This window comes from Carcharhinus amblyrhynchos, chromosome 14 (assembly GCF_965287045.1).
Source record: "Carcharhinus amblyrhynchos chromosome 14, sCarAmb.v2.hapA, whole genome shotgun sequence".
Classification (NCBI taxonomy): domain Eukaryota; kingdom Metazoa; phylum Chordata; class Chondrichthyes; order Carcharhiniformes; family Carcharhinidae; genus Carcharhinus; species Carcharhinus amblyrhynchos.
This window is the reverse complement of record NC_137337.1, coordinates 175030-189715: the sequence shown is the minus strand read 5'-3', so window position 1 is coordinate 189715 and position 14686 is coordinate 175030. Positions and strand designations below refer to the sequence as shown.

Sequence of the window (14686 nt, the reverse complement as noted above, 5' to 3'; positions counted from 1 at the left end):
CAATTTAATCTCTTGTCTCCCTGAGCAGTCTAGGATAGATGATATCTGGCCCTGGGGATTTGTCCATTTTAATGTTCCCTAAAAAACCTAACACTTCCTCCTTTGCAATGGAGATTTTCTCCAACAGGTCAACACCTCCCTCTGAGAGACTCCCCGTCACCACATCCCTCTCCTTTGTGAATACTGATGCAAAGTATTCATTTAGGATCCCCCCTATTCCCTTGGGTTCTAAGCATAATTTCCCTCCTTTGTCCCTGAGAGGTCCGATTTTTTCTCTGACAACTCTTTTGTTCCTAACATATGAATAAAATGCCTCAGGATTCTCCTTAATCCTGTCTGCCAAGAACGTTTCGTGACCTCTTTTTGCCCTTCTAACTCCCCGTTTGAGTTCTTTCCTACTCTCTCTGTATTCTTCCAGCGCTCCGTCTGTTTTCAGTTTCCAGGACCTGTATGCCTCTCTTTTCTTTTTGATCAGATCCTCAATATCCCTGGTTATCCACGGCTCTCGAATCCTACCTTTCCTATCCTTCTTTTTTACAGGCACATGCCTGTCCTACAGCCTTATCAACTGTTCCTTAAAAGACTCCCACATGCCAGACGTGGACTTACCCTCGAACAGCCTCTCCCAATCAATGGCCACTAATTCCTGCCTAATCCGGCTATAGTTAGCCTTTCCGCAATTTAGCATCCTACCTGCAGGACAACACTCATCCTTGTCCATTACTATCCTAAAGTTAACAGAATTGTGGTCACTATTTGCCACATGTTCCCCTACTGAAACTTTGACGACCTGACCGGGCTCATTTCCCAGAACTAGGTCCAGTATAGCCCCCTCTCTAGTTGGGCTATCTACATTCTGTTCCAAAGAACCTTCCTGTACGCATTTTACAAATTCCTCCCTGTCCAGACCCCCAGCCCTAAGCACTTTCCAGTCTATACCAGGGAAATTAAAGTCTCCCACTACAACAACCCTATTTTTTCTGCACCTATCCAGAATCTCCTTACATATCCGTTCCTCCCCTTCCCATGGGCTGTTGGGTGGCCTGTAATATACTCCCAGCATAGTGATTGCACCCTTCCTGTTTCTGAGCTCCACCCACAGCAACTCATTATATGACCCCTCTAAAGTGTCCACCCTCTGCACCACTGTAATATGCTCCCTAACTAACATCGCTACTCCCCCACCTCTTTTACCCCTCCTCTGTCTCACCAGCTGCCAGTCCTGTCCTTCTTTTAACCCTGTCTCCGTTACCACAACCACATCCAAATTCCACATAAGCATTAAGGCCCTAAGTTCGTCTGTCTTACCCGTTGCGCTCCTTGCATGGAAGCAGATGCACTCCAGAGAAAGTGGAGAAAGTGGCACTGGAGGGAGTGCAGAGGAGATTCACTAGGTTGATTCCAGAGTTGGGAGGATTGGTTTATGAGGAGAAACTGAGTAGACTGGGGTTATACTTACTGGAGTTCAGAAAAATGAGGTAAGATTTTATAGAAACATCTAAGATTATGAAGGGAATAGATAAGGTAGAAGCAGTGAAGTTGTTTCCAATGGCAAGTGAAACTAGAGTTAGGGGGCGTAGCCTCAAAATAAGGGGAAGCAAGTTTAGGACCGAGTTGAGGAGGAACTTCTTCACAACAAAGGGTTGTGAATCTGTGGAATTCCTTGTCCAGTGAAGCAGTTGAGGCTACCTCATTGAATGTTTTTAAGGCAAGAATAGATAAATTTTTGAACCGTAAAGGAATTAAGGGTTGTGGTGAGTGGGTGGGTAAGTGGAGCTGAGTCCATGAAAAGATCAGCCATGATCTTATTGAACGGCGGAGCAGGCTTGAGGGCCAAATGACCTACTGCTGCTCCTGCTCCTAGTTCTTATATTCTTATTAGAGATGAGGGCATTTTTCCACTCATGGGTGCATGCAAAAACACAAATACAAGACAGTTACTATTACATCCCACGGAGATGCAAGGAGAAATTTCTTTACTGTGAGTCTTCTTTATTATTTTCATTTTCTACATACGTGGGAATCCTTACCTTGCCTAGTGGAGGATGAACATCAAAGAAAAACGTTTGGTTGATATAGTAACTTCCCATTTTACCAAAGTGAGTTTCATCCCAACTGCAAAGAAATAAAAACATGACACAGGATTTTGAATACATTGTTCTCTTCCAGGGATTAATCATTAGAACAATTTGTGCAGCAAATATAGCCTGTCCTTGGACTTATGACATGACATGGTTTTCAGGAACCTATTGTGAATCGAAACGTCAAAAGTCAGAATCAGTTTTCCCATAGGTACAGTGGATGACTGGTTCATGAACACATATTAATGTTCAGTCCTTCAGGTCTTCTTGTGCATCTGTTTGGTGGTCCCGGGTGGTACTAAGCCACTTGTCTGAAGCCATTTGTGAGCCAACAAGTCAATGAAGAGGATTAAACCACATGGATAGGCCAGAAGGGTGCTGGCATGTATGCAGTGCTCATATGTTTTTGTGCAAGTGTTTGTCTAAAATAATCCACAAAATCCCAACATATAGCACTGGCTCTCCCGCTCCACTGCTCCCTATCCATCCATCATCTCCTCTGTCTCTATCCCCATAACTCTGCGCTGTAAGGTCCGAATTTTTTCTGGGAAAATGTGACAGGGCTTCTCCACTTTCGCAGCTCACTTGGGGTGAGTGATCCAAAAATATTTCAAATGGGTAGCATGGACCATCGTACTGCTGAAGCCAGAATTATAAAGCAGAAGCAGGGTACAAATCTATAAATGTCAAAAGTGCTGTTTGTTGCAACTTGAACGTCGCAAAGTCAAGTACTACCTGACATTGTACATTACACAACTAATCATTGCTACTTGGCAACGTACAGTCAGTATTTCCGTGTACATGTATAGCTGAACAAGTAAAAGATTTACTCCCACAGACTGAAGTGGCAAGGTAGGGACTAAGTTGTCCAGGTCCCAAAGGACATATCTGCTAGAACAAGTCTGCAGAAAGTGGAAAGGGAAAAAATAACTTGACTCCCATCCTCACTAACCCATGTGCTGTAGATGCATCTTGTCCATAACAGTATCGGTAGGATTGACCACCACAGAGGCCTGGTGGAAACCACGTCCTATCACCGAGGGCCGAAGGGCCTGTGCTGCGCTGTAATGTTCTACCTTCTATCATGTTATTGAATCAGAGGTTTACAGCATGAAAATAGGCCTTTCCATACTATCCAGCTTTTACCATTAAGTTAGCCCCAAATGCCCTCTATAGCAATTTTACCCATATAACTGTCTAAATGCCTTTTAAAAGACAAAATTGTACGCATCTCTACTACTACCTGTGGCAGCTTGTTCCAGACACTCTTCTCCCTCTGCGTGAAAAAACTGCCTCTTAAATCCTCATGTATCTCTCCCCTCTCACCTTAAATCTATATCCTCCAGTTTTAGACTGCCTTACTTTTGGAAAAAGATGTTGACTATCTAGCTGATCTCTGCCCTTCATTATTTTATAGACCTCTATAAGATCACCCCTAAGCTTCCTATTCTCCAGGGAAAAAGTCCCAGTCTATCCAGCCTTTCCTTATAATTCAAACCATCAAGTCCCAGTAGCATTCTAGTAAATCTTTTCTACACTCCTTCTAGTTTCATCATATTCTTTCTATAATAGGGTGACCAGAACAGTACATAGTATTCCAAGTGTGGCCTTACCAATGCCTTGTACAACTTCAACAAGGCATCCCTGTATTCAATGTTCTGACCAATGAAACCAAGCATGCCGAATGCTTTAATCACCACCCTGTCCACCTGTGACTCCAGTTTCAAGAAGCTATGAACCTGTACTCCGAGTTCTATAACTCTCCTCAATGTCTTACCATAAACTGAGGAAGTTCTGCCCTGGTTCAAGCTACCGAAATGCACTACCTCACATTTATCTAAATTAAACTCCATCTGTCATTCACCAGCCCACTAATCGAGGTGGCGGATGGAGTTTAATGTGGAGAAGTGTGAGGTAATTCATTTCGGTAGGAATAACAGATGTGTTGAGTATAGGGCTAACGGGAGGACTTTGAATAGTGTGGATGAACAGAGGGATCTAGGTGTATGTGTACATAGATCCCTGAAAGTTGGGAATCAAGTAGATAAAGTTGTTAAGAAGGCATACGGTGTCTTGGCGTTTATTGGTAGGGGGATTGAATTTAGGAGTCGCAGCGTCATGATGCAACTGTACACAACTCTGGTGCGGCCGCACTTGGAGTACTGTGTGCAGTTCTGGTCCCCACATTACAGGAAGGATATAGAGGCTTTGGAGAGGGTGCAGAGGAGGTTTACCAGGATGTTGCCTGGTATGGAGGGGAGATCCTACGAGGAGAGACTGAGAGATTTGGGGTTGTTTTCACTGGAAAGAAGGCGGCTAAGAGGGGATCTTATTGAAACATATAAAATGATTAGAGGTTTAGACAGGGTGGATAGTGATAGCCTTTTTCCTAGGATGGAGAAAGCTAGCACGAGGGGGCATGGCTTTAAATTAAGGGGGGGTAGTTATAGGACTGATGTCAGGGGTAGGTTCTTTACCCAGAGGGTGGTGAGGGATTGGAATGCCCTGCCAGCTGCACTTGTAAATGCGCCTAGTTTGGGGGCGTTTAAGAGATCTGTGGATAGGTTTATGGACGAAATGGGATTGGTTTAGATTAGTGGGTTAGTGTTGTTTTTTTTTTAAAAGCTGGTCGGCGCAACATCGTGGGCCGAAGGGCCTGTTCTGCGCTGTAATGTTCTATAATCCAATTGATCAAGTTCCTGTTGCAATCCTAGATGACCTTTTTCACTGATCATTAGCAAAAGGGATAGAATATAAAAGCAGGGAGGTCTTGCTGCAACTGTACAGGGCACTGGTGAGGCCACAGCTGGAGCACTGTGTGCAGTTTTGGTCGCCGCACTTGCAGAAGGATATATTGGCCTTGGAGGGAGTGCAGAGGAGGTTCACTAGGCTGATACCGGAGATGAGGGGGTTGGGCCATGAAGAGAGACTAAATAGACTGGGTCTGTACTCGAAGTTTAGAAGGATGAGGGGGGATCTTATAGAGACGTATAAGATAATGAAGGGGATGGATAGGGTAGAGGTAGAGAGATTCTTCCCGTTTAGAAAGGAAAGCAGAACTAGAGGGCACAGCCTCAAGGGGAGGGCAGTTTAGATCAGAGTTGAGGAGGAACTTGTTCACTCAAAGGGTGGTGAATCTCTGGAATTCTCTGCCCATTGGAGTGGTGGAGGCTACCTCGCTGAATATATTTAAGTCACGGGTAGATAGGTTTTTGATAGACAAGGGAATTAAGGGTTACAGGGAGAAAGCGGGAAAGTGGAACTGATCCACTTCAGATCTGCCATGATCTTATTGAATGGCGGGGCAGGCTCGAAGGGCTAGATGGCCTACTCCTGCTCCCATTTCTTATGTTCTTATGCTACCAATCTTGGTGTCATCTGCAAACTTACCAACCATGCTTCCTAAATTTCCCAAATCTCTTGATCCCTTTAGCCCCAAGAGCTATATCTAATTTCTTCTTGAAATCAGATAGTGTTTTGGCCTCAACTACATTCTGTGTTAGTGAATTCTACACATTCACCACCGTCTGGGTGAAGAAATTTCTCCTCACCTCAGTTCTAAAGGTTTACTCCTTATCCTCAAACTTTGACCCCTGGTTCTGGACTCCCCCACCAATAGGAACATTCTTTCTGAATCTAGCCTGTCTAACCCTGTTAGAATTTTATAAGTTCCTATGAGATCCCCTCTTCTAAATTCCAATGAATATGATCCGAACTGACTGAGTCTTTCCTCATATTGCAGACCTACCATCCTGGGAATCAGCCTGCTAAACCTTCACTGGTGTGGGGCAGCAAGTTTCACAAAGTCACCACCCTCTGCCAGTAGTAGTTCCTCCTCATCTCAGTTTTAAATCTACCGCCTTTCAACCTATACCTGTGATCTCTTGTTCGGGATTGTCCCACACAAGGAAAATTTGCCTACATTTACTTCATCAAACCCTTTTAAAATTTTATATACCTCGATCAGATCCCTTCTCATCCTTCTAAATTCCAGCAAGTACAAGTCCAAAGTGTTTAATCTCTCCTCATATGTCAATCCTTTCATCCCTGAAATCAGTCTGGTGAACCTCCTCTGAACTGCCTCCAATGCCATCACATTCCTTCTCAAATAAGATGACCAAAACTAGACATAATACTCCACGTGGTCTATAGCTCCCTGTTTTCTCGCTACCTCCCTTTTTAAATAGCAGGTTTACGTTAGCCCGTTCAGAGTCCAAAGAATTTTGGAAAATAACCACCAATGGATTTACTATTTCCTGCGCCACTTCCTTAAGTACTCTGGGCTGAAGATTATCAGGACCTGGAGATTTATCCACCTTCAATCCCATCGATTTCCCCAAAACCATTCCTCTACTTACGCTGATTTCCTTCAGCTCCTCACTAAAACATATTTCTCTCAGATTTACTGATACATTGCTTCAGTCTTCACAAAGGGAGATATGAATAAAGTACAAATTTAATTCTTTGGCCATTTCTTTATTCTCTGTTACGAATTCTCCCGTTTCTGACCATAAGGGGTCCCCATTTGTTTTTGTCAATCTTTTTCTGTTTACATATCTACAGAAACTTTCACAGTCAGTTTTTATGTTCCCACTAACTTCCTTTCTTACTCTATTTTTCTCTTCTTAATCAATTCCAGGACTCTTCTTTACTGAATTTTAAACAGCTCCCAATCCTCGGGCCTATTGCTTTTTCTGACCAATTTGTTTGCTTCTTCCTTGAATCTGGTGCTATCTCTATTTTCCCTTGTAAGCCATGGTTTGGCTACATTTCTCTTACCACTCTTGCACCAAACAGGAATAAACAACTTCTGGAGTTCATCTATTTGTTATTTAAATGCCTGCCATTGTTTGTCCACTGTCTTTCCTTTCAGTAATGTTTCCCAGTCTATCGTGGCCAATTCATGCCTCATACCATCATAGTTCCCTTTACTGAGATTCAGGATCCTGGTTTCAGAATCATTTACACCATTATCCACAATGACAGAGAATTCTACCATATTATGGTCACTCATCCCCAAGGGCTCTTTTCTCATTGTACAACACCTAGTACAAGATGGCCTGTTCCCTTGTTGGTTCCTCAGCTTATTGCTCCAGGTATCTGTCCCATATGTACTCCAGAAATTCCTCCTTTATTGCAACTAATTTGACTCTCCCAATCTATATGCAGATCAAAGTCGCCCATAATCAGATGTTCCATTTCTGATTTCCTGTCTAATGCTTTTCCCAACAGTTTGGTGGTCTGTATACCACCCTCACCAATGTTTTTTGCCCCTTGTTGTTTCTTAACTCGGTCTACACAAATTCCACATCATCCATGCTAATATCTTTCCTCGATATCATATCAATCATGTTGTTTAAGAAGGGTGCCAGGCAAAAGGCGGGGAATTATAGGCCGGTTAGTTTAACGTCTGTGGTAGGTAAAATGTTAGAATCCGTCATTAAGGAGGAAATTGCGAGGCATCTTGAAGGCAATTGCTTGATAGAGCGGACGCAGCATGGTTTCATTAAAGGGAAGGCGTGTCTGACAAATTTACTGGAGTTCTATGAGGATGTGTCTAGGGCGGTGGATAGAGGAGAGCCGGTGGATGTGGTCTTTCTGGATTTTCAGAAGGCGTTTGACAAAGTACCTCACAAGAGGTTATTGCAGAAGGTCGAGGGACATGGAGTTGGGGGTAGGGTGTTAGCGTGGATAGAGGATTGGTTGTCAAATAGGAGGCAGAGAGTGGGGGTCAACGGGTGCTATTCGGATTGGCGGATGGTGACTAGTGGAGTGCCCCAGGGGCCGGTGCTGGGCCCTCAGCTATTGACCATTTATATAGATGATCTGGAGGAGGGAACCGAGTGTAGGGTGTCGAAATTTCCTGATGACACCAAGATTGGGGGAAACGGCAAATTGTGCGGAGGGTGTGGAGAGTCTGCAGAAGGATCTAGATAGGCTGGGCGAATGGGCCAGGAAATGGCAAATGGAATTTAATGTTGGCAAGTGTGAGGTGGTCCACTTTGGTAGGAAGAATGGTAGGAAGGACTATTACTTACGGGGCGAAAAACTGCAGCAGGCGACGGTGCAGAGGGACCTCGGGATCCTTGTGCATGAGTCGCAAAAACCCAGCTTGCAGGTGCAGCAGGTGGTCAGGAAGGCGAATGGGATGCTGGCCTTCATAGCAAGGGGGATTGAATATAAAAGTAGGGAGGTCTTGCTGCAGCTGTATAGGGCATTGGTGAGGCCACAGCTGGAGTACTGTGTGCAGTTTTGGGCGCCACACCTGCGCAAAGATATTTTGGCCTTGGAGGGAGTGCAGAGGAGGTTTACTAGGCTGATACCGGAGTTGAGGTTGAGCTATGAGGTGAGGCTGAATAAACTAGGCTTGTACTCGTTGGAGTTTAGAAGAATGAGGGGAGATCTCATTGAGACGTATAAGATGATGAATGGGATGGATAGGATAGAGGTGGACTCTTCCCGCTCAAAAAAGACAGTAGGACTAGGGGGCACAGCCTCAAGATAAAGGGGGGGCGGTTTAGAACGGAGTTGAGGAGGAACTTCTTCACTCAAAGGGTGGTGAATCTCTGGAATTCTCTGCCCGTTGGAAGTGGTGGAGGCTGCCTCGCTAAATATTTTTAAGACGTGGGTTGGTGGGTTTTTGATAAGAGAGGGGATTAAGGGTTATGGGGAGAGGGCGGGAAGGTGGAACTGAGCCACGACAGATCAGCCACGATCTTATTGAATGGCAGGGCAGGCTCGAAGGGCTAGATGGCCTACTCCTGCTTCTATTTCTTATGTTCTTATGTTCTAATCATATCTGTCTTTTCCCTTGAAGTTGATGGGTTCCTGTCTGTAACGGAAGAGCTAAGTGTTGATTTAAGTTGTTGAAAAAACAAGGTGAAGTAGTAAGAACTTGTTCAGCTCTGACGAAGGGCCATCATGATTCAAAATGTTGGCTCTAGTCTCTTCCCACAGATGCTGTCAAGGCTTGTTGAGATTTGCCAACATTTTCTGTTTTTGTAGTAAAAACAGGTTGTTGTTTCTCAAATACGAGTCCACCTTTTCCTCAATTCTATGAGTGAAATCTTCCAATTGAGAGATTGGGTCAACTGGGCCAGTTTTTAACTGGAATTTAAAAGAGAATGAGAGGGGATGTAATTGAAACATTTAAAACTTTGACAGGGCCAACAGGGGGATGGAGACAGTTAGTCCTGGAACAATAATTTGATTTATTGTCATGTGTATTAGCATGCAGTGGAAAGTAGTTTCTTGCGCACTGTACAGACAAAGCATATAGTACATAGAGAAGGAAACGAGACAGTGCAGAGTGTAGTATTAGTTATAGCTAGGGTGTAGAGAAAAATCAACTTAATGCAAGGTAGGCCCATTCAAAACTTGACAGAAGCAGGGAAGAAGCTGTTCTTGACTCATGACCTCAGACTTTTGTATCTTTTTCCTGACAGAAGAAGGTGGAAGAGAGTATGTCCAGGGTGCATGGGGTCCTTGATTACGTTGGCTGCTTTGCCAAGGCAGTGGGAAACGTAGACAGAGTCAATGGATAAGCGATTGGGCGGATTGGGCTACATTCACAACCTTTTGTAGTTTCTTGTGGTCTTGAGCAGAGCAGGAGCCATACTAAGCTGTGATACGACCAGAAATAATGCTTTCTATGGTGCATCTGTAAAAGTTGGAGAGAGCCATGGCTGACATGTCAAATTTCCTTCGTCTTCTGAGAAAGTAGAGGCATTGGTGGGCTTTCTTAACTATAATGTCGGCATGGGGGGTACTAGGACAAGTTGTTGGTGATCTGGACACCTAAAAACATGAAGCTCTCGGTCCTTTCTACGCCGTTCCCTTTGATGTAAGCAGGGCATTTACGCTCTCAGGATATGTGGTAGGTCATTTTGGACTGAGATGAAGAAAATCAGGCAACACATGGCACAGTGGTTACCACTGCTGCCTCACAGCACTATAGACCTAGGTTCAATTCCCAAGTTGGGTCACTGTCTGTGCGGCATCTGCACGTTCTCTCCATGTCTACTGGGTGCTTGGGTTTCCTCCTACTGTTCAAAAGATGTGCTGGTTAGGTGCACTGGCCATGCTAAATTCTCCCTCAGTGTAGCGACTAGGGAATTTTCACAGCAACTTTATTGCAGTGTTAACGTAAGCCTACTTGTAACTAATACACAAACTTTAACTCAGTTTACTGGGGTTAGCTTAGGGATTTAAAAAAAAAAGACTGGCATGGACAAATTGGGCCGAAGGATCTGTTTCTACGCTGTAAACCTCAATGACTCTATCCTTACTGATTGTGGTCTGTGAGCCTGAAATTCAGGCTCCAGTCACAGAGGGAGGTGCCACGGAGTTTGGAGGTGAGTTTTGTGGGAATAATGGTGTTGAAGGCTGAACTGTAGTCAATAAATAGGAGTCTGACACAGGTGTCCTTGTTATCTCGGTGTTCCAGGTTGAGTATGCTGTGGACCTGTTGCGGCAATAGGTAAAGTGTAGTGGATCCAGGCAGTCAGGAAGGCTGGAATTGATTCATGCCATGACTAGCCTTTCAAAGAACTTCATGATAGATGTCAGAGCCACCAGCTGATAGTTATTAAGGCACGCTGCTTGGTTTTCTTAAGTACTGGGATGATGATCGTCTTCTTGAAGCAGATGGGGATCTCAGAAGATGTCTGCAAATACTCCTGCCAGCTGATGCGCACAGGATCTGAGTGCCCGTCTGGGTACCTCATCCAGGCCAGTCGCTGAGTTGACAGGAAATTGGTTGAGTGACAGGAAATGGAGAGAAGTGGTGAACAGTTTGAGACTGCAGGAAGGTATAAAGTGGGGTTCCCCAGGAGCTGATATTCGGACTCAATATTAAGTCCTACTGATATTCGGAAAGACATGCTGGTTAGGTGCATTGTCCCGAATATGTGCCAGACTGTGGTAACAAGGGGAATTTCACAGCAACTTTATTGCAGTGTTAATGTAAAAACTTAATTGCCCATTTAATTCTGACTTCTTAAGCATTCCCAATTTTAGGCACAGTAAGAAGTCTCACAACACCAGGTTAAAGTCCAACAGGGTTATTTGGTAGAATGAGCTTTCAGAGTATTGTCCCTTCATAAGTTGAGTGGAGAACTGTGTTCACAAACAAAGCATATATAGACAAACTCAATTACAAGATGGTTGGAATGCAAGTCTTAACAGGTAATCAAGTCTTTACAGGTGCAGAGAGGGCTCAGCACAGGTTAAAGAGGTGATGCTGAGTTTTCAAGATTCCTGTTCTTGGTGTGCATGTAGATGGCATAGTTTTGTTGTCTCATCTACTTGGCAGAATTTCACAGCTGATCTGCGTCCTGAGTCCAAGTTGAGAATATGGTTTCCAGTTGCAGCATCTGCTGTAGAGTGGTACGAGGTGGTTGAGGAGTGTGAGAGAGGTGCGACGGCAAAGTGTCTCAGCGTAGTCTGTGTTATTGGTTGACCCGAGTGGGTTTGTGATCTGTAGTCTTTTCGGTAACTTGTCTTCTTAATACACTGCAGGAAAGGACGTCCTGAGGCATGTTACATCGGCGAGACCAGACAGATGCTACAACAACAGACGAATGGATACCACTCGACAATCACCAGGCTCAGCCCAATACCACAAGGAACTACTAAAAGTCGTGAATGTAGCCCAGTCCAACACACAAACCAGCCTCCCATCCATTGGCTCGGTCTACATTTTCTGTTGTCTTGGCAAAGCAGTCAGCAAAATCAAGGACTCTCTTCCAGCTTCTTCTGTCAGAAAAAAGATACAAAAGTCTGAGGACATCTACCAACCGACTCAAGAACAGCTTCTTCCCTGCTGCTGTCAGACTTTTGAATGAACTTACCTTGCATTAAGTTGATCTTTCTCTACACTCTAACTATGACTAACACTACATTCTGCACTCTCTCATTTCCTTCTCTATGAATGGTATGTTTTGTCTGCATAGCACAAAAGAAACAATACTTTTCACTGTATGTTAATACATGTGAATAATAAAATCAAATCAAATTTTGGTCAGCGTTTTTAATATTGCCTTTTATGGTTTGGTGCTGAATGATGCTCTGATAACCCTTCCTGGGACACTTCACCATGATGTGGAGGTGCTGGGATTGGACTGGGGTAAAAACAAAAAGAAATCTCACAACACCAGCTTAAAGTCCTAGAGGTTTATTTGTAGGAAACGCCATATGCTTTTGGAACAAGCTGTTCCTTCGTCAGAAGTTCTCCCACCCACTTCACCATGTCATAGAACCATTCGGCCCACTGAGTCTGTGTCGACAACAATCCTACCCAGGCCCTATCCACATAACCCCATGCATTTAGCTCAGCTAGTCCCCCTGACACTAAGACACAATTTAGCATGGCCAAGCCACCTAACCCTCACATCTCTGGGCTGTCAGAGGAAACCAGAGCACCCGGAGGAAACCCACGCAGACACGGAGAGAGCATGCAAACTCCACACAGACAGTGACCCAAGCAGGGAATCGAACCCAGGACCCTGGTGCTGTGAAGCAGCAGTACTTGCCACTGTGTCAAAGGCGCTATATAAATACAGGTCAGTGTTATTCAGATTGTTGGGCAGACAGTACAGACTGGACCAAACCTCTCGCTATCCCCGCTCTGAAAACTCTCCACCTTCCCCACACTCACCATACATGTCTGGGCTCCGCCAGCCGATAGAAACGGCTGAAGAAGGACAGCGACGTGACCAGCAGGAGGAGACCACAAGCTCCGAGGCCACGATCCCGAACCAGCTTGGGTTTACAGTCTGAGGCCTCAGCTGCGAACTGCTTTGCTGGCTTTAGTCCCGGGCAGCCACTCGTCTCCATCACCGACGTTTCCTGGCCTCAACTTTCTGGAAGCAGCACAGGCCCCATCTCCCGGGGCAACCGCATCCTTATCCAATCAATGAGCACAACCAATCAGCAGGAGGCAGTGCCCGATTCCACCAATCAGCAGGAGGAAGTGCCTTATCTCGCCAATCAGCAGGAGTCAGTGCCCAATCCCACCAATCAGAAGTGGACGGTCCAGCCAATCAGCACCAGGCATTGCCCAATCCACCAATCAGCAGCAGGCAGTTGGCACTTTGGGCCTGTCCCTGGTGAGTGAGACCGCTGGTTTCCGAGTTGAGAGGCGCCATTACAGATACAGATCTTCATTAGCGGTCACAGCCAAAAAATCGCTCCTTTCAGATGCAGCACCGTTTCACTTGCTGCTCCTTCAGTTTGCTCCATTACATTATCTGCTCTCAATGTGAGAGAATAAACACAGGCTGGGTGACCTTTGCAAATGTTCAAAAGTATGACCTCAGCCTTCCTGTCCTTTGCCATTTTAACTCAGCATCTTGTTCTCATGTCATAGAATCCCTATGGTATAGAAAAAGGCCATTCGGCCCATGGAGTCTGCACCCAACCACAATCCCACCCAGGCCCTATCCCCATAGCCCATGCATTTACCTTAGCTAGTCCCCCGACACTAAAGGCCAAATTAGCATGACCAATCAACCTAATCCGCACATCTTTGGAATGTGGAAGGAAATCGGAGCACCCGGAGGTAACCCACACGGATCACGGGGGGACTGTGCAAACTCCACACAGACAATGACCCAGGGCCGGAATTGAACCTGGGTCCCTGGCTCTGAGCCAGTAGTGCTAACCATCATGCCTCCCTGAAGATGAATGCACTTCATCCTTGGATGTGATCAAACCATGATGTGGATATGCCGGCGTTGGACTGGGGTAAACACAGTAAAAAGTCTGACAACACCAAAGCTAGTGAGTTTACTATCAAATAAATCGGTTGGACTGAAACCTGGTGTTGTCAGACTTTTTACTGTGATCAAACCACCAACATTTCAGGTAACAGCCAAACGTGCTAACTGATTGCACCACAGAGACTACATTCCTTCTGTGTCTCCCCTATCCCTGTGACGTGACCTCTCAATGGTGTGTCTAGATGTCTGCGCTGGGTTGCTGCTAGCCAGAACATGCAGGCACTACAATCTGACACAGAATCTGCCTCATTTCATTCAAAGTTTCATTGCTTCTTTGCAGAAGCACCTTATTCTGCTGCTGAGGAATCTCATTATTTCTTTGTAAAAACCTTTGTCCTTCTTACGTCTGCTGTCATGTTCCAATGATGCCCAATCTTAAACCACCTCCGCCTCTGATTTTTGTAATTTGTTGGCACTTTTTCAGCTGCCTGGCCTGCCCCAATTGAACTCCACCCCTTCCCTATATGACCACCTGTCCCTAGCTATTCAGTTGCTCCCATTAACACATTCTGCTATTTTACCTTTTGCTGCCATTAGCACCCTTCATCCCCCAGTGACACTATTAACACTCCCTTTTGCCTGATGTCCATGATAAATTTGTCAATATCTGCTTTGCCGTGACTTATTCCTGATCTAATAGAGTATTATATAGAATCCCTACAGTGTAGAAGAAGGCCATTTGGCCCATCGAGCCTGCACCAACAACAATCCCATCCAGGCTCAGTCCCTGTAATCCCATGTATTTAACCTGCTAATCCCCCTGACACTAAGGAGCAATTTAGCATGGCCAATCAACCCAATCCATGCATCTTTAGACTGTGAGAG

The 14686-nt window shown here is 45.0% G+C and overlaps 1 protein-coding gene across 2 annotated transcripts in view; it reads right to left on the bottom strand.

Annotated features, from left to right (window-relative positions):
- The window catches only part of pomt2 (protein-O-mannosyltransferase 2), a 215986-nt gene extending 203007 nt beyond the window's left edge, over positions 1-12979 (bottom strand). For both annotated transcript variants that reach the window (XR_013888529.1, XM_080202117.1), the window contains exons 1-2: positions 12739-12979; positions 2031-2115 (exon numbers count right to left, since the gene is read on the bottom strand). Coding sequence is in view for 1 of the 2 variants with exons in the window: in XM_080202117.1 (XP_080058243.1) it covers positions 2031-2115; positions 12739-12917 (264 nt within the window). In the remaining variant the exon portion in view is untranslated. The remainder of the gene's footprint in view (positions 1-2030; positions 2116-12738) is intronic.
- Positions 12980-14686: the final 1707 nt, after the last annotated feature.